The 24875-nt window shown below is 43.4% G+C and overlaps 1 protein-coding gene across 1 annotated transcript in view; it reads right to left on the bottom strand.

The window, feature by feature from the left end:
• The window catches only part of LOC138592118 (diacylglycerol kinase beta), a 120533-nt gene extending 100922 nt beyond the window's left edge, over positions 1–19611 (bottom strand). Inside the window, exons 1-2 of the mRNA XM_069662751.1 lie at positions 19373–19611; positions 3241–3708 (exon numbers count right to left, since the gene is read on the bottom strand). Coding sequence (XP_069518852.1) covers positions 3241–3307 — 67 coding nt within the window. The 5' untranslated portion in view covers positions 3308–3708; positions 19373–19611. The remainder of the gene's footprint in view (positions 1–3240; positions 3709–19372) is intronic.
• Between the last annotated feature and the right edge of the window lie 5264 nt (positions 19612–24875).

Genomic DNA, 24875 nt, shown 5'->3' with positions numbered 1-24875 from the left:
TGCTCTCTGCTGCCCCCTGTGGCTGGAGACTGAACTGCAACAGCATTTGCCACAATGAAACCAATGAATTTGAACTGATTTGAAAGATTAAATCCTGTCACAATGTGGTGTATGTTATTATATTACCATGACAGTATAATGTAATTCTTTTTTTACAAATAATAATAACAAAGTATAGAGTAGGATTTCTGTAAAATATAGCCTAAAATAAACATAAAATAAAGATAACTCTAACAGAATAAACAGTAACATAAATCACAGACACTTTCACTATATATCGTCCTATCTGTAAATTGCTATCTTTGTGAACAATTAATGTTACTGTTCCAGCTTTTTCGCCTCGGCCTTCAAAAGGTAAAAACAGCTGCAAGAAAACAACGAGAACTAATTAACATGAAATCAATATCTTTCCAAATTTAACCAGAATTAGCCGCTCACAGATTTGTGACTCACACAAAATTTGACCGGGGCAAGGGATATATTTCTAACACATAACAACAATCTTATCAGCATCATTTGGCCAACATTAAACAGGAGAAGTCGCCTCACACTCATTTACAGGAAGGACGTAATACCAGAGAATGTCTCTCTTGTGCAGGGTACACACGACAAGATGATCAGGCTGATGTTGGGCCTGGTTCCCTCCTTCAGACTAAAGTAAGCAAAGTGATTGTTGACGGTTCTGAAGATGATCTCTCCAGATGTTCCTGTGGTGTGAGGGATGTTAAGAGCGATGTTTAAGTATTAAACATGTTCAAAATTTACAATCCATTATCCTGTTGTGTGTGGGGAATCCCAAAGACAGCCGAGCACGCACTCTGTGGATCGTCACGTGGAACCAATCAGAAGCAAGCTGACTGAAGCAGGAAGCACAACAACCGCAGCCATGGCGACAAAAGTAAACGTGCAGCATAAAGTAACATGCACAGCCCGTGTTCACGCCGTCTCCACTACTCCATCCACAGTTTGTTCTTTTTTCTTCCAAAAACTATCATCACCAGTTCTTCCTGCCCGTCGTCCGCCATGTTTGTTTACTCTAAAGTCTTGTTTGACCGTGCAAGGTTTAGTGAGATTTCCCGCTGTGAGAGTCGGACTCTGGTTGTTGGTGGATGAATGTGTTAGTGTGTGATGTGCTGTTTGGGTCATATCGTTGCTCTCCACACACTACAGGAACAAAACTGTTCATATCTGTCATTATCTGTCGCCATCTGTGGGCTCTCTCTCATCATCTGTTAAGATTTAAAAAATCTTTGAGTGTGGGCGAGCCTTTACTCTCTCTGTGTTTCTCTGAAGAGCCAGTAGACTCTTCTCACATCAGCAGACAAAAACACGTAGGTGAGGGGGAGAGCGAAGGAAGATTGTCCACCTATCGATCATGGATGACATCGTTCTCTCATATGGACGACATGAAAAAGAATGATCTCAAACCCCCTCCATGGGTTGGGAAACAGCAGTCACACATCAGAAACTACAGGTGGCTTCCCTACATGAGTAATACAAACTCCTGCCCTGGCTGACATCATCATTTCCCTGCATAATCAGATGATCTGACATAATTGCCTGTTGTGGTTTGACTTCATGCGGGTCTATAAAACAATGATCTATGATGATTGTGTTTACCCTCGACAGAGTAGCTTGCGTGACTCCATTCATCACCCACAAACGACAGACAGAATCCAGCAGGAACCAGCAGACAGACGCCCTTTTGACTAACAAATGATGTTGTTTGTCAGGGAAGAGATAAGCATCCAGCAGGCTAATAGGAGGCAATGTGACACAGATCATCCCGGAGGAAGTCCTGCTCCCATGTTCACCTTTGATTTCAGAACGTTTTCTAACTAAACCTTCAAGAAATCTGAGTCAAGAGCGAAGCAACGTCCTGATCTAAACCACATTACCTGAATACGTGAGGTAAATTATAACAAATAAACAAAATGACTCCCACTTTGGATGTTTTTAAGGCCAGTAAACGTTGGTTACCAGTTTTATCACGACCATTACAATACTACAAACATGGCCGACTGCTCCGAACCTGTATCATTCAGCGATAAGGCCAAGCCTTCCTTCTCCGTGCGCTGCATTGTTTACGGTCCAGTTAGCAGCTTGAGAAGCGAGCGTGAGAGGCTGCACGCTGGCTCACTTCAGCGGGATAAAGCCGAAACAGAAACAGACTTTCTTGTGATCGACTTTAATTATCGGCTCTTTAAGTTTGTTTCTAGAGATTAATAAGAAGCTAAATGGTCGTCAGATGATGCTGATGGGAGCCTTCATTAAGGTGGATTACGTTCCGCCTGCTTTTGCTCTCCAGATGGATCGTTTCCTGCTGATACGTGATTGGTCAGTACAGAATCAGAATTGAGTAAAGTAGGTTTACACATATAAGGAATCTGTCCTGGTGTTTTGTTGCAGAACAATGAACATGAAGATAGATAAGAAAAAAAGACGTAAACTACTCAGACTACAAACGGAAACCAGAACACTTGCCGTACTAAAATCCGGTCACGCGCTGAGATTAAATCTAGATGAACTTTAAACAAATGTGGAAGAACATTTGTAAAGATATTGGCCTCTTTTCCTCCTACAGCAGCATTTTTCTATGTTACTCTGAATTTTCTTCGACCACTCCAATCACATCTGAAAGGCTTCATTTGGAGGGCAAGAAGACCACGACCCTCCATCTGTGAAAGAAACTGGACACACTACCCAACCCTTGATTGGATTGGGCCAAAGTCATATGGCTTTCCTCAGAGCTGCTGCTTTAATGTAAATACAGGTGGTTCCACCTTAAGAATAGATCAAGTAGGTAGTGTAGGAGTCCTGATCTTTAACCACAGTTAGACCTGAAAACAGCAGCGAGGTGGAAACTAAAAGACGCAATAAAAAGAATAATTAATAAGGTCATTTACAAAACATTTAATGTGTTGGATGTAAAGGAAAAATCTTTGTTCTTTTTAGCTAAACATTGAAATAAAGGTGTGGCATATTTGTGTATTCAGTCGTGACATTTTTAGCTTTACGGACAGCATACCTGCTGGTGGTTGGCTGGTGCACTCTTTTGAATGTGAGTTGCATAATGACTTCGGTGGGCTTTAGCATGAACACCACATTATTTGGTTTTGCAAACAAGCTGCATCAGCTGCAAACACACACACACATACTGTATTGTAAACGCACACACAGAAACTCATCATCCAAACCACAGTCTCCCACACACTCACATAAGACGGCCCAGGTACTCACACTCGCTGTACTTCTGCAGCTGGCCGAACTCCGCGGGGCTCAGACAGACCCAGCTCCCGTCTCCCATGCTGCCTGAGGCCGGGGGAGGGGCGGTGTGCGTGGGAGGGAGTCAGTCCTTGAGTGCCGCTTCGGGGATTGATGGTTATCCTTGAGTCAGGTTGTGAAATAAGACCGAGGTGAAGGCGATAGGGGATGTCATCTCTGCCTCAGCTTGCGAGCGCACAGGAGGTGGAGAGTTGGAATAAGTGAGGCCACATGAGGAGCGGCGGAGGTGAAGATGGGCAAAACGAGAATTCAACTGGGTGCTTCAAGTGTTTAGCAGAGGCCTAAAGATCGCTGAGGTGCTCCGAGTATTTAGTTTGTCACTTTGAATGCATTAATAAGAAAACAAAAGGATGTGTGGTGATCTATGGGGGAGTTGGCACCAGGTTTCTCAGCAGGTCTGCAGCAAAGAACACCTCCTGTGACCTGCAGAGAAAGAGAGAGAAGTGATCACTAACATCCTCAGGGCTGTCTGTAAAATATTACATGTATAAAAAGCTTCACAGTCATAAGATAAAATCTGTAAATCTATATAAAAGTCATTTTATGGATGGAGAGTGAAGCAGGGAGGAGGCTGCAGGATGACAGGAAGATGTGATTTACAGCAGGAATGGAGGTGAAGACTGATGGAGCCTCTGAACGCAGAGGAGAAGAACAGCTTCTGAGAGGAGGCTTCAGGAGAGCATCGATAAATCACAGAACTGAACTTATACAAGTTTAAACTGGCAACACATGAAGACACACATACATGCTACCATCACTCAGCATGTGGTCATAATAAAGCATGATAAAGAGTTTGCACAAACTGCTCTCATCACGGTTAAATTTGCACTGCACCTTTAACAGCGACTCTTTTAACTCTATCTGTCTGTCTATCTAAGTTTCAAGTCGGCTCATTTCCCATAGTTTTGCATGCAAGTCCAGTGGCGTCTCCCCCTGCCGGACAAGAATGCAGGTTTAAGGCACTTCCCAATAGGCTCAGTTTGCTCTCTTTGGCGCCACCTATGGCGATAACCGGTAACTGCAGGAGCACACTTCCCAGACATCCACACAGTGCTGCGTGTGTGACGTCCACGGTCGGCTCCGGTTGTAACTCTTGATTTTCCTGGCTGACGGTCGCTTTCCTTTTCAGACTGTTTGCTTCATCTGAGCGTCGAGTTTGTTTCTTCTTCTTTGGATTTTCACTTCTTGTTGAAGTTGTATCTGTAGTCATCCATCTTTTCTTTGTTTGTTCAGCCATAGTAGATTACTGTTTACTCACAACACTTGCAGAGAGCGGAAAAGCAGCCGCTTAGCTCCACCTACCCTCTCTGGCAGACCAACCACTGCTGGCTGATGGAAAACGCGTCACTAACTGGGCGCTGCTTGTGATCTGTGACACCCAGTCTGTAATAATAGTATATCCTGCAAATGCAAAGGCTTTCATCGGTGGGCCACAGGCTCAGTCACCATTGTGTTACCTCATTCGGCGACAGATAGAGACTTAACAGACATTTATTTACATGAAAATCTTCGAGATTATATCTTTAAATTATTTAAATGTCAACAAAAAAAAGGACAGAATTCATGACCAATGTTTCCTCAATGGTACCAACACCCCAGGGATCATTTACAGGTCTATGGCCCAAAAGAATAAGCTCACCAGGCCTCGTCTGCAGAGATATCACTTGTAAATAGGATCAATTCAGTTTTGTGTCTCTATTTGGATTGTTAACAAAAAAACACCACCCTCTGTTTTCCTGTTCACACCATCAACCAGTCTTTAAAAGAGAATCAGTGCTCTTACGTTCCCGTTCAACCATCCTCCCTCTCCTCTCTCAGCTGCTCTCCTCCCTCCTGGACTACATGCAGACAGCTGCTGGCACGCACTAATGTGCAGCACATGTTTTAGTGATGTTACTAACACAGAGGGAACAATGAGGGGATCTATATGTATACGCTGCGAGAGAGACACAGAGTGAAGCACGTGCCCGTCAGGCGTACGAGGCCTCCCCTCTGTGCAGAGAGGGATTCTGTTTTGCTCACCAAGTTGCCCGGCAACTATGACGTCACTGGAGAGCACGACAAAGAGAAGCACCGTGAAAAACAGAGCGAGGAAGAGAGAGAGGGGTCTCTGTGGTCACTATGAACAGATGGAACTATACGATACATGCATCTACACTCTGCATGTGTTTGTCTGCCTCCACCACAAGCTGCATTCATTTTTCATTTTAGCTTCTTAAACCAATGCTTTGCTCGTTATGTTAAAATACTACATCTTTGATTTGTTATCCACTTTTTTCTACCTCTTACGAGCTTATAAGATTATCTCTGAGAAGATACATATATATCTCTACATTAAAAAGAATTGGATTATGATTTCATTTTCCCTGAATGTTCCAAGATCCGCTGCTGTTTGCATTTTGCCATCAAAGGGTGTGTGTGTTAGGTTTGTGCAAATATCCGAGTCCCTTCGGTCGTGCCACATGGCGAAAACACATCCACAGAACACATCTATCTGTAGATGCATCTCTACTACAAATATCTGAATGTATCGTCTAAGTGGACTCTAAAAAGTTATCTAAAAGGAATATATATGCCTACTTTTAGGATATAATCCAGGTTTGTACAGCTCACTGACCGTATATAAAGATGGCCGACGCGTCTTCACCTTGTACAAAAATGAAGCTAAAATCTTCACTTTTACTGAGCTGTCATGTCGTCCATCTTTTCATAGAGTCTATTTTAAAGCTTCCCACAAAGACTAGAAACAGAACAAACAGCTAAATGTCAACAGAACAATTCGAGGAAAGGAACTTTTGTTTCACTCTTTCATTAAAGAGTCGTCTAACTCCTCCTCGTTCCCCTGAACGTGAAAAACAGTATATCCTCGTGTGCCAAAGTTTTCCTGTAAGGTGCGACGCTCTCTTTAACTCATTGTCTTTTATAAGTGAGTGAAAACAGGCCGGACTGAATGGACATCAGTTGTATGAACTTCCTTTAAATCTGCAGTTTCAGTGCTGAGGTTTGGTTTTAACAGTCATCGGTGACTCACAGAGCGAAAGAGACAGAGGAGAAGAGAGAGGGTGATTTACACCTCCACGGCACATTATGTTCATTACTCCGTCTGGTTCATTCAGTGGAAAGAGACGCATGTCATTTATGAATGTGTTTATATGTGTGTGTGTGTTTTCATTATGAAACTCTGATAAAAAGTACAGATGTTTTCTTGACTTTGCTTCTGTTGTCGATAAAACACAAAGCACAAATAGAATTGGACACTTTTGGTCTTCTTCCAAAAACGTCTTGATGTCAGTTTAAATTCATCATTCACTCTTTTAGTTCTGTTTTGGTCTCCACCAGCTCCTGAGGGAAAGACTCTATTGGTCCAGATATAAGACGTCCCTGATTATAAGACGAACCTCCTTTTCAAGACTTTTTGAAAACCATTTGTTTTTATGAAGAAAATAATTTTACCTTTAAAATAAAATCAATTTTCAATATCTTTTAGAGGAAACTGTCACATTTAAATTAAATTCAAAGTTTCAATAAATCATGAACCATCGCAGTGAGGTCTGTTTATAGATCAGTCCTGACACAGCTGGATGTCAGCTCCGGTAACGGGCAGACCTTCGTTCTGTTTGTCAGTAACGCACTCACACGCTCTCCTGTCAGTCTCTTGGAAGCGGCCGCTTTGAGGACCACAGTACGACCTTCTCTGTTAGCACCTGTTAGCTAAGACTGTTAGCATTTTTAAGAGAATGTTTTTCCTTATCTTTCCTTATCCTCTGTGACACCGTATTTCTTGGCTGCTTGACAGTTGTTTAATGACTCTGCTGCATTGACAGTTGACAGTTGAAATTAGCATCATAACTCGCCTGAGTTGTTGGTTAATTTGGCCGACTTTTGTTCCGGACGATCACCGTGCCTCTCCATCTTTCATCCCCCTTGGCTCTGCAGCTGTGAGGGACGGCTGGCCTCAGTCATGAGGCGTTCACTCGCTTAGATAAGAGGCGTCGTCTACTGTTGTGAACATATATCGGCATTTAAAAGTCTAGACCCCGAATATAAGATGATCCCACTTTTTCTGATGTATTTCAAGGAATTATATTCGGACCATTACGATACTTCTCACCCAAATACCTCGGGATATACGTATATTACAGGTTATATCGATTTTCGGACACAACATATTGCAGGAAAAATGCTTGAGTAAACCAAAAGTGGATCAACAAGAGAACTTGTCCTGCAGAATTCTTAACATTACCATTGACAGCATGTCAGCGTTGGTGTGGATGCTTCTGTACCGTTTTAAGGTCCGTCCACATGATTACAATTTGCAGAACATGTTCTTAAAGCGTTTTCAGAGGTGCAGAATATTTAAGCATCCACCTTTGCTACACCTTAACCCTTATTACAATCAGGTGTGCACAGACAACAGGTTATGAACTTCTTTTTAAAGCACAAAACGTGCAACCATCTGTAGTATCAGCCGTGAAAAGAAGCCAATCATTGGAAGAAGAAAATCCATATTGTGCACGCCTTTAAATTCCATTTAGTTGGCTGAAAATAGCAGCAAGCTGAAGATGGACCATTTAATCCAGTCCAATAAACCAGTCCAGTCTGCCGTTGTTGTGTCTGAACATTCACATGAAGAGGTGTGCCAAGACATACAGCGTGTGGAGAGAGCAGCACTGCCAAATTAGGATGCTGATGATGATTAGAGTGATAACACTGAAGAGGAGGGGAGGTAAACAGAAAGCAGAGCCTCCAATATAATCGTGTTCACAGAAGATGGAGCGAAGACTGCAGGCCGATCCAGAGGCAGTCAAAGTCTCAGAATCAGAGGAGTCGAGGCTCTTTCAGGGTAAAAGCCGTACAGGATGCTTCTAACTGACATTCCCCGTGCAGAGATGTGAGCAGGATGCTGCGGCTCGGCAGCCCCTCACTACAGGAAGAGAGTGTCGAAGCCCTGATAGCAGCTCCCGCCTCAGACGCGCTCCCCTCTCTCTCGTGTCTGCTGCAGGAAGCCTGTGTGACCATATGATTAAATGGATCCCAACAGCAGCTTTTCTGTGTCAAACATCAGTCATTTACAGCACAGGGATAATCTGCATGATCCAAGCATCGCTAAATATAGACCTCCCGCTAGAACTGGGTCGGTAGCTTACTGAACACAAACCTAAAACTGGAGCCCCGATTCACACCTGCGTTATGTGTGAAACATTGTTATGTTACTGTTAGCTGAAGCTCACATCTACTGCTGGTGTTTTTGTTGAAAGGAGACGAAAGCTGTTGGATTTTTCCTTAAATCTACGTTGACACAAGAGCTCAGCAGCACGTTACACTTCAGTAAACGTCTTCAGTCTTCAGTCATGTCTGAGAAACCAATCTTTTATGTAAATATTTATAATGGGAAGCGTTTCTAACCCGATTCACGCTGATAACAGAAAGAGCAACAACTTCACAGCTTGGTGAGCTACGAAGGAGCGGTGAGAGGTGATCAGCTGAAGGTTGAGTCAGTTAATTTTGAAAGTCAAAAAAAAGGAGTCACATTTGCTGATTTTTGATAACAACACACAGTGGAAGCACAGTGTGTTTTTACATTACCATAAACCTGCAGATAAAACATTTACACATTTACATGATGGACCTGGCCGTGCTCATGTAAATCAATGAGCACTGTCCCTTCTTCAAAATAAACAGAAACATTAGCTACAGACACAACCTGGTCCCACGGACATTCGAAAATTGTCATTGTCATACATGGACATCAATGATGCTTTTTGCTGGGACCAATTTCAAACTGATGTATTTCCATTGGAAGAGCATCGTTTGAATGCAACATGAAAGCCTCGTCTTGTCAGTCAGCAGGACATTCAATGTATCGACTCTACCGTCATTGCATCGCCTCGTTTACGGCTCATAATCTGTAACTGGGCAGAGGCATACAGTATTAGGCACAGCTGTTTCCATGACAACAATACAACACAGGCTCTTAGTCCCACTAGTGTTGTGGAGCCGTGTTTCACTGCAGATGCTTCTTCACATTTGAAGCGGAGCTCTTCACAGCTAACATTTCACCGCCATGTTGTTCTCGTCCCTTTCACCCAAACATTCAGAATAATGTGAATATTTACACAAAGTAAACGCTGTCCTCTCTGACCGCTTGCTAGCTGAGTTAGCTAGCTACACATGAGCACTGACACAGCTGTGTTTACCTTCTGCTGGTACACAGCGACCTGCCAAGAAGGAGGAGAGAAACAGAAACAGCGACACAAGGAAAAAACGAATTACTCTGTAAGAGCCCGATCAGACAGAGTGTGTTTTGCAAGTTGTAAAACGCAAGGTGCAACGCACTGCCTTTTCTGTTGAAGCCTACGTCCTTATCAGACAGAGCGTGTTTTAGCAGCTGGGGGCGGCTTTTTTTTTAGCTGTTAATCTAAATGTTACTGTTCCCATTTATTTTGGCTAGCTGAAATACTTAACTTTGTGTTGAATGGATTCGTTATATCTCAAAATGGACAGGCGGAGGTCACGTGCTCCGGCTTTGATGGAGGGTGAGAGGCTGTTCGCAAACACAGGGGATCAGAGATCCGTGTGGGTACACGAGACCCAGAAAGAGGAAAGATCACGGCGATCGCTCAACGTCGTCACCCCCACAGAAGGCCCGCCTCTCCATTCATCCGATTGGACAATGCTAAAAAATGCCACTGTCGTCGGGCGCTTTTCTGCTTTGAGATGAAGTTTTTTCAACTCGAGGCGCTGAGGGCGTTTCCTCAAAAACCTGAAGCGCACATGGCAGAAAAATGGTCTATGTGACTCTAAACGGGACCATTATTTACTGAACATCATGCTGTATTTAAGAAGAGGTCAAACTTGAGATTGAGGCCTGCATGCTGAATAACACGACACGAAAATTGTGTCCATGTATTTGGATGGTTTGGGAACGACACAGAGACGAGAGCTTTCCCGTTATTCTTCCTACATATCATTATCTGTCTCCCGTACACAAAGTGCCTGTTCATACAGTTTGAGTTTGGTTCCTGACATTTGAAGTGTTGCACACCTGCAGGGTCTTGCGCCTGCTTTGGGTCATATTTGCATTTTGTTTGTGTTGATTCCACGCCTTGCCATCCTCGCCATCGCTCCCTGCTCATTCAGAGCTCTCTGAAAAATAAGGAAATCAAACAGCGAGTGTGTCGAGTGCGTGTGGGAAGAGCTTTTAATTCTTTCATCCTCGAAAACAAGAGCGGGCCCGTTCTCCAGTATTAGTCAGTGAGGCACTTCAATCACTTCAATCACAGGAATCCTGTGGCAGGTTTCCTCGGCTGCGTTCACACAAATTAGCGACTCAAACGGCTCGTTAGACTCTTTATTCTGCTTAAAAACGCTCAGAGTACTCGAAAAATAAAGACAGGCCATGAAGAGGAGTAATGAGATTGACAAAATGTGAATGACATTTAACTATGTGAATACCTTGTAATTGTTTCATGGCCCAGTTTCAGTGTCCCTCCTAAACTGTCTGTGTAATTAATGGATTAAATTTGTCAGTAAAGTGTCGGGATAATATTTCACGCTGCAGATGTTTTAATGAGCTCGACTCTTTGTTAATAAGATAAGATAAAGACGCCTTTCTTTAAATGTAGAGGGGACATTCAGATGTTGCAGCAGCAGACCTAAAAAGAGTTAAACCTAACCTAAATATCTTATATAAATAATAGGTTACGTGACGTTAGTTATGTTAGCCCGTTAGCCAGCTAGCTACCTGTTCACCAGTCCTTTCCTTTAGGCTTTCATCCAAAGCAATATGAACGTGCGGTCGCTGACTACTTCTAGAGTCCACGAGAAAGCATTGTAAAGGGGAACTCATGGTTTTCATGGCTAACCATGTCTGACTGCCTTTCTCTGCCATTCTGGTGAAGTTAGCCTGCTAGCTTTAGCTTGTTGAAGACCCCGATAATGCACAATTAGGGCCTGTGTCCACTAACAGCGTTTTTTGTGCTGGCAGTGCCCACAACTTCATCTTCAGAGCACTTGTTACCGGCGCTTACTGTTGCTAGGTTACTAAAGTTGTGTGGCAGCTCGTCTGCTTTGCTTGGTTGTGAACGTTAGTTCTGTTTTAAATCGCTCTGTGTGCTTAACATTTGCTTTTATTCACCAAAATTTGACAAAGAAAACCTAAAAACAATGTAAATGTAAAAAGAATGTAAGGATTAGCTTCTCCTCTGCCACTGTTGTTGACAAAGTTTATATCTGAAGTCCCGCCCCTTCTTGATTTTGATTGGTCAGTGAGGGAAAAGTGACGAGCGGGATGGCATTCCGAACTATTTTCAGCAGAGAGAGACAAACAGCTGATGCTGAGGGTGTTTTTGTGCTGAGGACGCTGAACGCATCGGTTTTTACTGGAAAAATGCGCTGCTAGCACAAAATATGCCGTCAGTGGACACAGGCCCTTAGGGAGCTAAACAGGTAGGTTATTATTATAAGCAGGTTATCAAGCAATTCCTGTGAGCTGAAGGACATGATTGGCTTATTTTTAAAAGCTTTTGTTGAAGCATTTGATTAATCTATTCTCAGGATGATAACGTAAATACAATGTAAAACTCTTCTAAAATAAATTGCCTTTAATCTCTGCACTTAAATTCACCATAACTACCTCATTGTTTCACTTTATCTCGTTCTTATTTGCTGCAATTCATCTTGTAGATTGTGTGTAATATTCACACTTTTAATATCTCGTCTTGCTGATTGCTTTATTGTATTTTTATTGTTCTTTATGCGTCTTTGCTGCAAAGAAATTCTTTCTGGTAGATTAATAAAGACCTGCATTAAACAAGTGGAGCCTCTTCCTGATAAAGAAGCGATTGGTGAATTCGATCAGTGGAAGAAGCTGCATTCGACTTCTCCTGGGCCAGTCAAAGAATTAAACAGCCACAACAATTTAAAGGGTCTGACTTTTCAAATGAAGAGCTTTAGCTCAGAGAGAATCATTTAGTCTCAAACTAACTCCTCAGACCGCACAGAAGAAGTTTTGAGAGTTTAGAGTCGGATGCAGCTCCGTCTGTGTGACATTTGAAGTGGGGGCATTAAAGGGCAGGAGGAAAGTGCACGGGGCAAACACATAGTTCAGGACAGATTTAGAGGCTAATATTGTTTCACAGAAGGAACTGCACGGGGGCACCGTTAACCTGAGGGGCTGCAGACCGATCTTTACCCATAAAAGGAGAGCTGCTGATCTGCTGTCAAGACCTGACAGCACACACACACACACACACACACACACACACACACACACACACACACACACACACCATTCCTGTGCCTCGTCCCAGACTATCTTCACCTCTCGCCCCCATTATCAGAACTCACTGTTTCCACTTATAATTGTGATCTTCTCTGAGAGTTTTTGTTCCATGTGAAGTGAATGAATCATCTCAGTTTGTGCGTTTGTTTTCACAGCTCCGCAGCAGAAGATGGTACGACGCGCGTCAGATCTTCCTCAGCATCGTTAGTCATCTGCTCAACTTCTACCTCACAGTGATTTCACTACAGCAGGTGGACACCTGGAGCTTACAACAATTCAAGAACACATTAACACAACTTCAAATTTTACACTGTAATTACTTTGCTGAAATAAAACCTATTAAAGCTATAGTGTGTACAAAGATGTACGTCTCCTCTGTTTGCTGATCTTGTCCTGTACACATGTACGGTGTGTTTTCTCACAAACACTGTGAATCTTTCTCGTGGAAATTTAAAAAAAAACGTTTGCAGCAAAGTTTGGTTTGTGCTCTCACACAGACCTGGTGGCAGCGTAACAGATATTAAAAATAATTATATAGCGCGCTGGTTCAGCTCAGCGGTTAAATCGGCAGCCCACAGGTTCAACCTCGATCATTCCCCACTCTCTCTTCCCCTGTTTCTGACACCATCCTGTCCTCCTATCAGAAAAGGCCAATAAATAAACTAATATATTAAAACAAGCTCTGTTCTCTCTGACGGTCTGTTGTAGCTCATACAGAGGCATCAGCTGAACTTGTAGCTAAAACCAAAGAGGAAACAACCTGAGAATACTTTCATTGTAATATTTAAATGTAATTTATATATTTTCAGTATTTCTGATAGTATATCTTTCCATACCAAAACAAATCAGTTCTTTTCCCCTGCAGCTAGCAAAGTGTCTTATTCTTCTCCTGTACCTGTCAGACTGAGAAAGGCGTATTCGCTGTAAAACATGTCCAAAATGATTTTTAATATGCATTTATATACATATAAGAGTTGTTTTTAAAAGTTATTGTGTGACAAGATTCAAGGAAGAATAAAAACGTATTTTAAGAAGACAGTAACAGGTATGATCTAATTTGATTTCATGTCTATAGTAATTAGTAATAAACTCTTCCTTACGTTTATTAGTAACCTGTCTGAGCCTTCATCACAGATCCATTCAGTCCGAGATTTTATAACAATTATCCAAATTTCATGCAAATAATGTGTAAACACTCAACTGGCCGCTGATTTGGTATTAAAGTGTTAAATGTGTGAGGTTGTTTTTGGGTGACCGCTGGGGTGAGCCCGACACACGGGTCTGTATGTGACTGACTGACTGACGGCTCTGGACACTTTGTTCGGGGAGTGGGCGGGGCTGCTCCTCCGCTGCTCGTCCGCTGTCCTCACCTACGTCCGCAGCGCGCACCTGCTTTCAAACACGTTGTCGTCGGCCTCATGAGGACTCATTGCCCACAAAAGCGCACATCGACCTGATGCGGTCGGCCACATACCAGGTTTTGACCGAGTCTTGTTAGATAGATAAACAGATACTTTTTTAATCCTTTACAGGAAATGACACGGTCACAGCTTCAATCAAAGCAGACCACACCGAACACAGAACATAAAAATACCAACAATCAGTTTCTAAACTGAAAACTACAAACGACACAGTGAAAGATACGTCATAAATATAATAAGAATGTACAGTGTGCAAACTGGCTTCTAAAAGCTCAATATAAATACATATAAACAGGTGCATACATGTATTCACAAATGAGCGTATAATGAGCGTTTTTATAACTGCTCACTAACAGGCTATATAATTAAAACGGCTTGATTAGACGTCGTCACAGTGTTAAACGTGTGATGTTCTCTGTCTAACACCTGCAGCACAGCGAGCCGACCCCACACCTGTTCACGTCTCTGTCGCTGACGCTCGGGCCGTGTGAGAACAGCCGGCATTGATCTGCGATTAGCTCGGCTGCAGCTCGGCTCACAGAGGGCCGAGGGCCGACCGGGGCTGCAGCCTCACAAATACCACCAGTATTTATGGAAGGCCTGGCTGTCATGGCAACTGGGGGATTGTGGGTAAAAACGCAGAGGGGAATGGAAAGGCCAAACTATACCCGACAACTGATTGTACTGTATTTAAAGGGGAATGACAACCAGTTTTAAAGAACAGATTTACATGCTCTTCAGCGAGGATATTAAGGGGAAAATGTGTGAAATAAAAACAAATCCTTCAGCAGAAAAAGACTTTTCCTCTGCAGATTGAAAAGGCAGAACTGAAACCCTCTTAACGGTCATTTCCTTAAATTTTAAACGACAAATAAAAACAGGTGTGTCTGATATGTTTCTGCCCACATAAAGATGCAAATACCCGGTAAATAAACTCTTTATTCTTCTCACAAAAAAGAAATTAAAAGTTAAACTGAAGGAGACGTCTCGTGCTTTAAATCATTCTGGGTGTAGGTGCACTGCAGGTTTCTGCACCACCTCTTTGTGATGCTCATGCACTAGTCTGACGTCCTCTCACATCTTAAGACTCTTTGGACGCAGACTATAAGACTGTTCAAAGACCGGATATCTTGTAGGGTCACTATATACAAGACTACAACTAGATTCCTGTTGAGAATATTTCCCATCATGCTTCTGGTAGAAACCTTTTGGCCCCAGCTGTCCCTGTGTGCGCAGTGGTTTGTGTTATATGCTGTGATTGACGCATCACCTTAGCTAGGGTTAGCATTACGTGCTACACGAACAATGTAAAGCCGCTTTCACACTGGTCTCAAAACCCGCCAACACCCGGCTTTTTTGCTTAGTGGGAAAGGCTACAATCAGCATTCAGCCCAGGTCAAATGACTCGGCAATAATTATCGCCTCAGCTCCGATCGGCATCGATGGGAACACAAAACCTGTGACGACACGCTAATCTCCTCCCCCTTTCCGGCGCGATGCTATGCTCCGTCGGTAACTTCTGCGACATCTCTCCTCGTCATCTCAGCTACAATTTCTGCCCGCCTCCGTACGAGCAGCGCTCGAACATCGTTACAAATTTGTCGCCAAGTTTGATAAACAGACTGAATGAGTAATAGATACAATGAAGACCTAACCACCGTAACATCTCCGGCACGTTTGTGACGTCAGGCGGTTCCGCAGCAGAAAAGAGACCAACAGGAGTATACTTCACTGGCAATTGGAAAAGAGACAATCAGCATTTATTAGCGGGTCTTCCAGGGTCTGAAAAACCTGCGTCAATGCGCTAATTTTGTTGGGAAAGTGGTATAAGCTAACAGCACGTGCTTGTCCAAGTCTGACGTCACTTTCTGTAAGGACACGGTGACAGCAGCCTGTCAGCCAACTCCATGTTTTTTTTATAGCTTCCTGTTTGGTGCTGAAAAGAGCGCTGTGTTCTCCTGTTCTGCTCAGAGCTGTAATAAAGATGCAGTTAGTTCAAACATGAAGCCTCAGTCCGCTTGAAATAAATTGCCTGTTATATTGTCGTACAAACACTGACACCCTGTGAGAGAGGGGTGTGTTCCTCCTTCTGCAAAACAGATGATCAGACGATCGCCGCCCACTCTGTGCATGTTTGCAGAGGTGTTAAAGTCAGGCAGGAGTTGAACTTCACACTCTTTCTGCTGCTGTTTCACATCTCAATCTTTCCACTGGAGGACTTTCACCGTCTCATGTCGCTTTAATCGCTCATGAGGGTGATTTTAAACTCCTTTCTGCTTTAAAGGGGAAATAAAAATCTGTTGTAAAGATCAAAGTGCTGCACTTATAAAAACTCAGACTAATAAAGCCATCACAAATATTCTGCCTTTACACTCCACTGAAGGTCTGTCATGTAGTGTCACAGCAGGCCTGTAACTATGAGACAAACAGGAGCGCTGCTGCACGTCTGCAGAATATATTCCATTAGAGAGGTTCGGCCTGTCTGCAGGCTTAATAACCTTTGACCAGGAACAATATTGACCCACATCGAGCCTGTTGCTTAAAGGCAGTGCTGCATTACTGCATGGCCTTAAATCTGCAAGGTCTCTCCCTGCTTAGTTAGTGTGCTCATCAGCCCCGTAAGTTTCAGGTAAGTCCAGGTTTTCTGCCGACTTTACAACTAAAGGAGACGAGTGTTTGCGGCTCCTCGGCCGTGGAACGACCTGCCCGAGGAACTCCTGCTCGCTACATCAGCATTTTCTTTTAAATCACTTCTGAAGGTTTATTCTGATCCAAAGGCTGTCTTGTAATTTTTGCCTTTATTGATAGAACAGCTGAAGAGAGACAGGAAACATAAGGAAAAGAGAGGGAGAGGGGGATGACATGCAGCAAAGGGCCGAGGTCTGGAGTCGAGCCTGCAGGCGCTGCGTCGAGGTTCGTAGCCTCTGCGTATGAGGCGCCTGCTCTCCCCGCTGAGCTAACCTGCAACTGTAAATGCATCTTGATCAGATCGACCTGACCACATCTGGAGGTAGTCTGACTCACATTGCGTTCAGATCTTACGTAGGTGTAAACGCAAGTGCTCGCCACAAATACCTCTGTTAGTTACCCTGATGAAAATTAAATACAGTCAGATATAAAGAGACGTCTTCCAGGGACGGGTCGGAGTTATTTGGGAGCCTGGTGTATCTTGTTTGTCAGTCGCTGAGGGGTGTAACAAGCGTCTGTTTATAGCCTAGGAATGAGAAGTAGACCTTTCTCTCAGGAGTTGGAGGAGACCAAAACCAAGGAAAAGAGAGCCCTCTTTACGCTGCCAGTTCAAGGCGGGATTATTATGCCTCTGGTACGCCACGTCTTCTGCATGGAGGCGGTAAGGTGGGACCAAGTCGTCCCACCTCTGAGCCGGAATCTGAGACAGTAGAGGCGTAACGGCGCCGGTGTAAACAGCAGAGACAGCAGGACTACTTGTGTGTGAAGCCTGCACTGTTTGTTTAAACCTTGCGCACACCGGGGCGTCTTTACGCGCCGTTGCGCGGTCCAATGTAAAATGGCAGAGGCGGCGTGAAGGTGGAGCTTCGTAACAGCGCTGTTAGATTTATCAGGACACAAGCACGACTCCGAGTGCTGCTCCGCCGATGTGTCAGTAAGCAACTGTTTCTTACCAAGTTCAATATATCAAATTAAAAGCTGATGACATGTCTCAACTCTGTTCACAACTTAAGTGTGCTGCCCTCAAGTGGCCACAAAATATAGGTGTTTTTGCAACTGTAATCTACAGATGAAGCCGTTTGCACGAGTTATCACATCATAGTTGTTATTGTCGGGTTTCTCAGCCTTTCCGTCGGCTGAGGGAACAATTAAGCTCACCTGCGACGAGCCGCAAAACACAAAAGCCTCGATTCAGACACAACAGTGACTCATGATGCTCATTTCAGGATCTGTTGTTAAAGATTCATGAGCAAAACACGTCTATTATTCATCTTTTTGCACTGATTTAATTCAAAAGTAGCTTTCTACATGAGTGACTCACCGCGTTTTAAAGATGTTTAATAAGAGTCAGATGTTTTTGTGTTGTATTCAGGTCAGGGCAGAAATCAGTGTGAGTGCGCGCTCTCTTCTAATCACACAGATCCATGTTCAGACAGCCGATGGTTCACCTCTTAATCCCAGTGATGAATTACTGTCTGACGGCTCAGGGATCATCATCAGGAGGTTTTCACCACCATCTTCACAGCGGACCTCCTCTGACCCGCCAGCTGGCCTCGCGCTGAGACACGAGGACGACATGAAACACTCGGTTTGCAGCTTATATCTTTTCATGGGACTGAGGACGTGAGCTGAATGTCACAGCTTCCCTTCATCCATCCTTTCTCCTCACACTCTCTCTTATTCCCTGTGTTGATCCTTTCCCCCCTGATTCTCGCAGCTCTCTGTGCTCGCTTGCAGACTCGGAGCAGGGCTTCCCGTATGTTTATCAGCGACCCAAGTGGATGCTGTCAAGAGATAAATAAGCATTGCATTCGGTGATTGCTTGATGAGATGTAATTAGCCGTGCCGACTGAAGACTAATGACGAGGAGTCGGTCGTCTCATGCTAAAGCATCGATCTCAAGGAGGCAGGATGGGATTCAAAGGGAGTTACATCACAGCGTGCATATACTCAAAAAAAGCCTTTAATTAGAGAGAGAATATGAAGTGAGAGCGTCAGAAATATAGTTTCTCATCCTTTCAGTGTCTCTTCTTCTGAGAACATGGACAGCAGAAGATTGAAGTCATCTCAGATATAAGCACACATCTCTCCTGTTTCTCTGGCTGGAAATTGACGTACAAAAACCTTATTGTTGAAGCGTTTTTGCAAAAAGAGTTTTGCCCTTCAGCTTACAACTCCCGAACAAAGGTCACCCTCCTGGAGAAGCATGTTTCACATCCTAACAAGCCTTTACAAGAAATGTCTGATTTATCTTCATTCTCAGGACAGACGGACCGGACCCTGACAGGTGAAGCTGTCTCAGGACACTAAGTGATCGAAACAACACTATAGATCTTATGTCCAATTGTTTCGCCTCTGTGACATTTTCTTTTAAATCTTTCTCCACCCAGCGCGCACACACACTTTCATTTAATGTTGTTCTAACCTTCTCGAATAGTAAGACAAGTTCTGGTGACATTTATGGAACAAAAACACACCACAAAGCTTTATCAGCATCTCTGGCTCGGCTGGAGCAAATCAAAAGGAGAGAGTGAAAAGAGTTGGAGGGACAAAAGGTTATTGGGTGCAGAAAAGGAGAGGGGAAAGTGCTGAGAAGACGACAGATGACAACAAGCATGATCATCAACATGGAAGCAGGAGACAGACTCGGCAGAAGGAGACACGGGAGGAGTAATCACAGAGAAAGTCTGCCTACCTCTGCTCAGTGCTGCTCCCTCTGTAGTCCATGTAACATCCCTGTGTTGTAGTACAGACCCAGTCAGACAGTGTGTGAGGGGGCTCCGGGATGTGGAGTCGAGGCTCGGCTGGTGTCTGGTTCCCAGTAAACGGAAAGCAGCGGTGGAGTCGTCCTCTGAGCTCACACAAACACGCGGCTTCATGCAGCACGACAGCAGAGGCACTGGAGCCTCATCCCTCCCATCCACCCTGAATTAATTAAGCCTTTTTTCTCCCTCTGCTGCCCTCCCTCTCTCCTCTCTCTCTCTCCCTCTCTCTCTGTCTCTCTGACTCTCATGTGCGCATGGTTAACGCTCTCTCTCTCTCTCGCTCTGTGTGTGTGTGTGTGTGTGTGTGTTTCTCCTTCCCCCTGTGTGCAGCTTCCTCTCGTGCTCTCTTGCTTCTTTCTGTCTCTGATCATCAAGCTGAAAATGGGTCGTATTTTCCTCCTCCATTGCACTTTCTGCACGATTAAATCTTTCCTCTCTGATTCATATATTTCGCACATGTTTAAGTGCCGAAAAGATTACCTGAATTAGAAGAAACACCAACAGTCATAAATGCTGTGAGAGCGGCTTTTTCCCCACGAAATGTTTGACAAAGCAGAATTTTACTCTCAAATCTGTTGGTCTTTGGACTTTACCTTTAACATGAAACAGGTCATCAGTAACAGCAAATAAAGGCAATTTAATTAAATATTGATACGACCCCAAATGAACAATTTTGCTAATATGGCAGAGGGGCAGTTTGAGGAGTGAACACGAACACACCCTCAGGGCCCTGACACCAGGCAGAGTCAGGTAATAGTATCGCTAGCTGTGCGGCTAACTCCGTAGCAAACAGAAGCTAAACTTAGCTCTTACTCTAAGCTGTTACACTGAGCGCCCCCTACAGGCCTGGAGCACCTCCGTCGTGTTGACTGGATTCGCAGCGTTTTTCTTTTACATCTTTTCTGAGTTTTGACTGTTTGAAGTTGATGCATTTATTTCGGCTTTTTGTAGCACGTTTCCATCGTTGCATCATCTAATGGGAATTGTTTGGGTCGTTGCAGAGCGATTGTCCTTGTCGGCCACCGTACAAAAAAAGGTACGTTAGTTACAAATGTATTCACATAATACACTCACTGTTGACATGACTGTATATAAAGATGGACGACGTGTCTCCATCTACTCTCACTGTAAAAAATTAAAACCAAAATAGCCCTGTGACGAGCACTGCCATCTTGCCCTGGTGACGTTTCGCCGTAGCTAACCAAAACACACGCTCAACTTACCGGAAAAAACAGCAAGGATCCGGCGCGTCGAGTAGTTTAACAGCAGAACAGCTTCTTGTGTCGGCCTGAAGCAGATATTCACGCTTATGGAAAGTTCAGTGACTGTAGTGTTAGTGTTAGTTACGTCTCCTCTTGCCGTTCCTCCTCTACTCTGCTGCTCGGGAACAGAACGCGGCAGGAGCCCGATTTGTCCAAAAAAGCTGTCAATCATGAGGCCACACCCCCTTTTTATAGCATCAATTAAAAGTAAAAGTGTCTGAAAAATGAACACTTGGACATAAATCAGCAGGATAAGAACTAACTATAATGACAGAAACCATGTTTGAGAAAAATGTATTTGACGTGTATTTTGATTTTATAGTTTGACTCATGTCCCATCTGTTAACATGGAGGAGGCGGGCTTTAGGAGCTATACTGCAGCCAGTCAGCAGGGGGCGATAGAGAGGGTTTGGACTCACTTTTAGGGAGCTGTCATGTCGGCCATCTTTATAAACAGCTTATTGTTTAGCTACGAACACCGGCAGAAGTGCCTTAAACCTGCTTTCTTTCTGATGGCCAGCAGGGGCTACAGCATTGGCGGTGGCCAATATACCAAACATTGATCTTTTTTACAGTCTGTGGTCAGTATGGTGTTCTTGTGTCGGATTTAGGGCATGCCTTTAATTCATCGTAGTTTTCTTGATGCAGGTTGTACAATAATTCAGATTTTAACATTAAAAACAAATACTTGCAGCATTTTGCCGAGGGAATATACGACATCACTTGTCAAAGACTTAGGAAATCAAGTGCAAGAGCGCTCTCCAACTCTGCCTCCTCTTTCATCTCTTCTCCGCAGTATACTTCCCAACTCTCTTTCTCCCCTCACACACACACACCCACACACACAGTACATCCTGCACAGTATGTCACACAACTCTTAAGGTGTCACTGCAATGTGTCAGCCTGTTGTTGTGCTGCCGGCTATTTCTGTAGTGAAGTCATTGATGAATAAAGCTAGTCGTCTTTCTGTCCTCCCTCTCTCTCGAACACACACACAGACACTGCACACAGAAGTCTTATTTCTTTGTTGTTCACACACACACACACACACACACACACACACACACACACACACACACACACACACATGTATGTGTGCTCCTGCGTCTCTTCCTGCTGCTGTAGATGTGAGCTAAGAGTCTGATCCCCAGAGAAACAAGACAGGCGCGCTTTAGTTTTCCCCTCGCTCTCACATTTCCATCTTCCTGTCGCCTGGATGTTACTCGCGCTGACTCGTTCCATTTCAGCTAATGCAATTTATGTCGCTCCGTGTTCATTTGTAACTCTGTCTGATACAAACAACAGGGCAGAGAGGGGGGCTGTGTTACAGCCTTTGGATATGTGGCTTGAAACAGTAAAAACTGGAATTGGAAAAAGCATCCACAAAAATCTGAGTGCAGGTAAATGTTCCAAAGTAATAGAAAATGTAGTTCGAAAACAGCTCATTTTGCTGTTTCGACCATTATCATGTGGGCGTGTCCAATCACAGTTTGATTGACATCTGCTTGGCTCCGCCCACAGTGCAGCCCTAAACAGGAAGCAGAGGTGCAGATGAAACAGACGGCCTACCATCGTGAAAATATCCGATTTAATTGGTCACTGAAGGTAAGTCTGTATCTTAGTTAGCATTTAGCATACACATGTAGCGTACGGAGGCAGTAGAACATTCAGAACGTTTCACATCACTGGTAGCCATTGTTGTAGCCATGATTGTTAAAGGCTCCAATGGGGCTTAAATCTGTCCCGTATATGGGGGAACAGCTGCACTTACAAGACCAATTAAAACCTAACTACAGGAAGAACTCAATCCTGCTCTTTGTACCATCCAAACATCCGTCCTAACCTCCTCTGTATGTGTTGCATTCAGGAGAAAAAACGTAACGCTTCCATCACAGGAAGAAACTTTCTCAGTGAAGAAAGAACGTTCGTGGCAAAGCAAAACAAAGTTCGGAGGAGACGGGGTTGGTATAAAACTAAATCCTTCACACGCTCTTTTTAAGGAGACTTGTAATTGAGTTATTTGGAGCTGGTATGTAACGGGGGATGTCAGCCAACCAGAGGAAAACAATCTGCTCTTGATCACAAAAGAAGCACCATTGTGCTATTTTTATCCCGTCTGTCTGCCTCTCAAATTAAGCAGTGTTTAAGCGCCTTCTCTCTTCTGTGAAAGCCATTCAAGTTTCAATTAGCTGAATGTGACTTTACGCCAGACACGTGACCTTTGCCTTCACAGTGACATCATCATCTCTGACATTCAACAGGCCTCCTCTAACTGCCTCAAAATACCACCGACCAGCGCCTGAGAGTTATCAGGGAATGTCGGACATTCTTTGGGAAGTGGTAGAAACTTGGAGCGATTTGCGTTTTCCTGCTCCAATACAATCACATTCCACGGGGCAACTCAGGAGAACCGAGGCAGCAGGGGAGGAGAGCCAGTTTCCCTTTTAAGATTTGGTTATACCCTGTAGGTTCACGGAGTTCCCATCGCTGGGATTGTCCCCATCTTTGGGTTGAGGTTTTTACAGGACAAACTCTGCTCACTGCTTCTTTTTTAAAACCACTGGAAACCAAAATCCACAACAGCCTTCTGACTGTCATTTAGGGTTTATGTACGTAAAAGGCATCTGAAAAGTATGACAAATTAGTTTCAATCCAAAACCAAACCATTGTCTCTCACAGAGACTTTGTGACACGTTACCCCCAACGCTGCTCGCTACTGGTCAAACCTTCTGGGGAAACAAAAGTCTCTGTTTCAAAATGAATCCTCTCTATGAAACGAGAAAAAGAAGCGAATCTGAAGAAGAAACCTCGTCACCAGTTTCCCAGATTGACTCTTTTTTTTCTCCATTTATCAGAACTGTAGTGTGTGGGCGGTCACGTGGGCTCGGACACAGGTGGCTTTTCAACCGTCCAAGTGCTGAGACGAGAGAGCGTCAGTTTGGTTTCATCACGAGGGAGAGACGCAGCAGTTACAACATCAGAAGTTTCAAACAGTGAGAACACGGTGAGACTTGAGCAGTGAGTAGATTTAAAGGTTGAAGGTCACAAGTCAGTCAGTTTCATGTGACACCTGCTACATGAGAGAATCAGACAGCAGACGATGCACCGAGGTCCGCTTCCTCGTTTCACCTCTGACGTACAGAGTCATTGAAGTGCCAAAAAAAGTAAACATAAAAAAACTCAAATGTAAATAAAAATACATGTAAGTAAAATATAAAACTATAAATATGAAAATTCCAAAAATAACACATATTTAATATTCCCACCTTTTTTTTCTTTTACATATTTATAAATTTTAAAAAAAGACAAAATAAGTACATAAAAAAAGAAAAATTATGACAAATAAATAAGCAAATAAAAATATACAGCAATATGAAGATGTAAAAAATAAAAGATATAAACATATGGAAATAAATATAAGGACAAATAAGATATAAGACTGTTTTACATACACATTCTGATGTAGACAGGATGTCAATCAAAGGGCTTTGGTGGGTCTTCCTGACAAATTCATACAAATGAATGAATGAATAATTAATAGAAAAAACTCATTAATTAACTCATTGATTGATTAACAAATATATATTAAGATAAGTGAAAATTATTTATTTGTCTTTTACGACAGCAAATTAGGGCCATTGTAAAAAATAAAAAATAAAAAACAGAGCCGGAGGAGAGAAGTCATTTTGTGAGAAAAAAAGTCAAAAATTGTGAGATCAAAGTCGTAAGTTAGTCGTTCTGGCAAATTAGTGCCCTAGATTTAGCATTTTTTCATAATTGAATCAAATTTAGAACTCTAGTTAAAGACAAACTGAAAGTTTAAAGTAACAGTCTCGAAGATTTTCATGTATATAAATGTCTGTTAAGTTTCTATCTATCTATCTCTGAATGAGGTAACACAACAGTGACTGAGCCTATTGCCTCTGATGAATGCCTTTGCATTTGCAGTATATGTTATAATTACAGACTGGGTGTCTGTGGCAACTTTCATGGAAAAAATCACCATCAGCGCCCAGTTAGTGACGCGTTTTCCATCAGCCAGCAGTGGTTGGTCTGCCAGAGAGGGTAGGCGGAGCTAAGCGGCTGCTTTTCTGGTTTCTGTAGGCATTGAAAAGGTAATCTACTATGGCTGATCGACGACTACAGATACAACTTCAACAAGAAGTGAAAA

The sequence above is a fragment of the Semicossyphus pulcher genome, unplaced genomic scaffold (genome assembly GCF_022749685.1).
Source record: "Semicossyphus pulcher isolate SPU_LCO1_2020_fin unplaced genomic scaffold, fSemPul1.0.p SCAF_15, whole genome shotgun sequence".
NCBI classification, from domain to species: Eukaryota; Metazoa; Chordata; class Actinopteri; order Labriformes; family Labridae; genus Semicossyphus; species Semicossyphus pulcher.
This window is presented reverse-complemented; position numbering and strand designations above follow the sequence as displayed.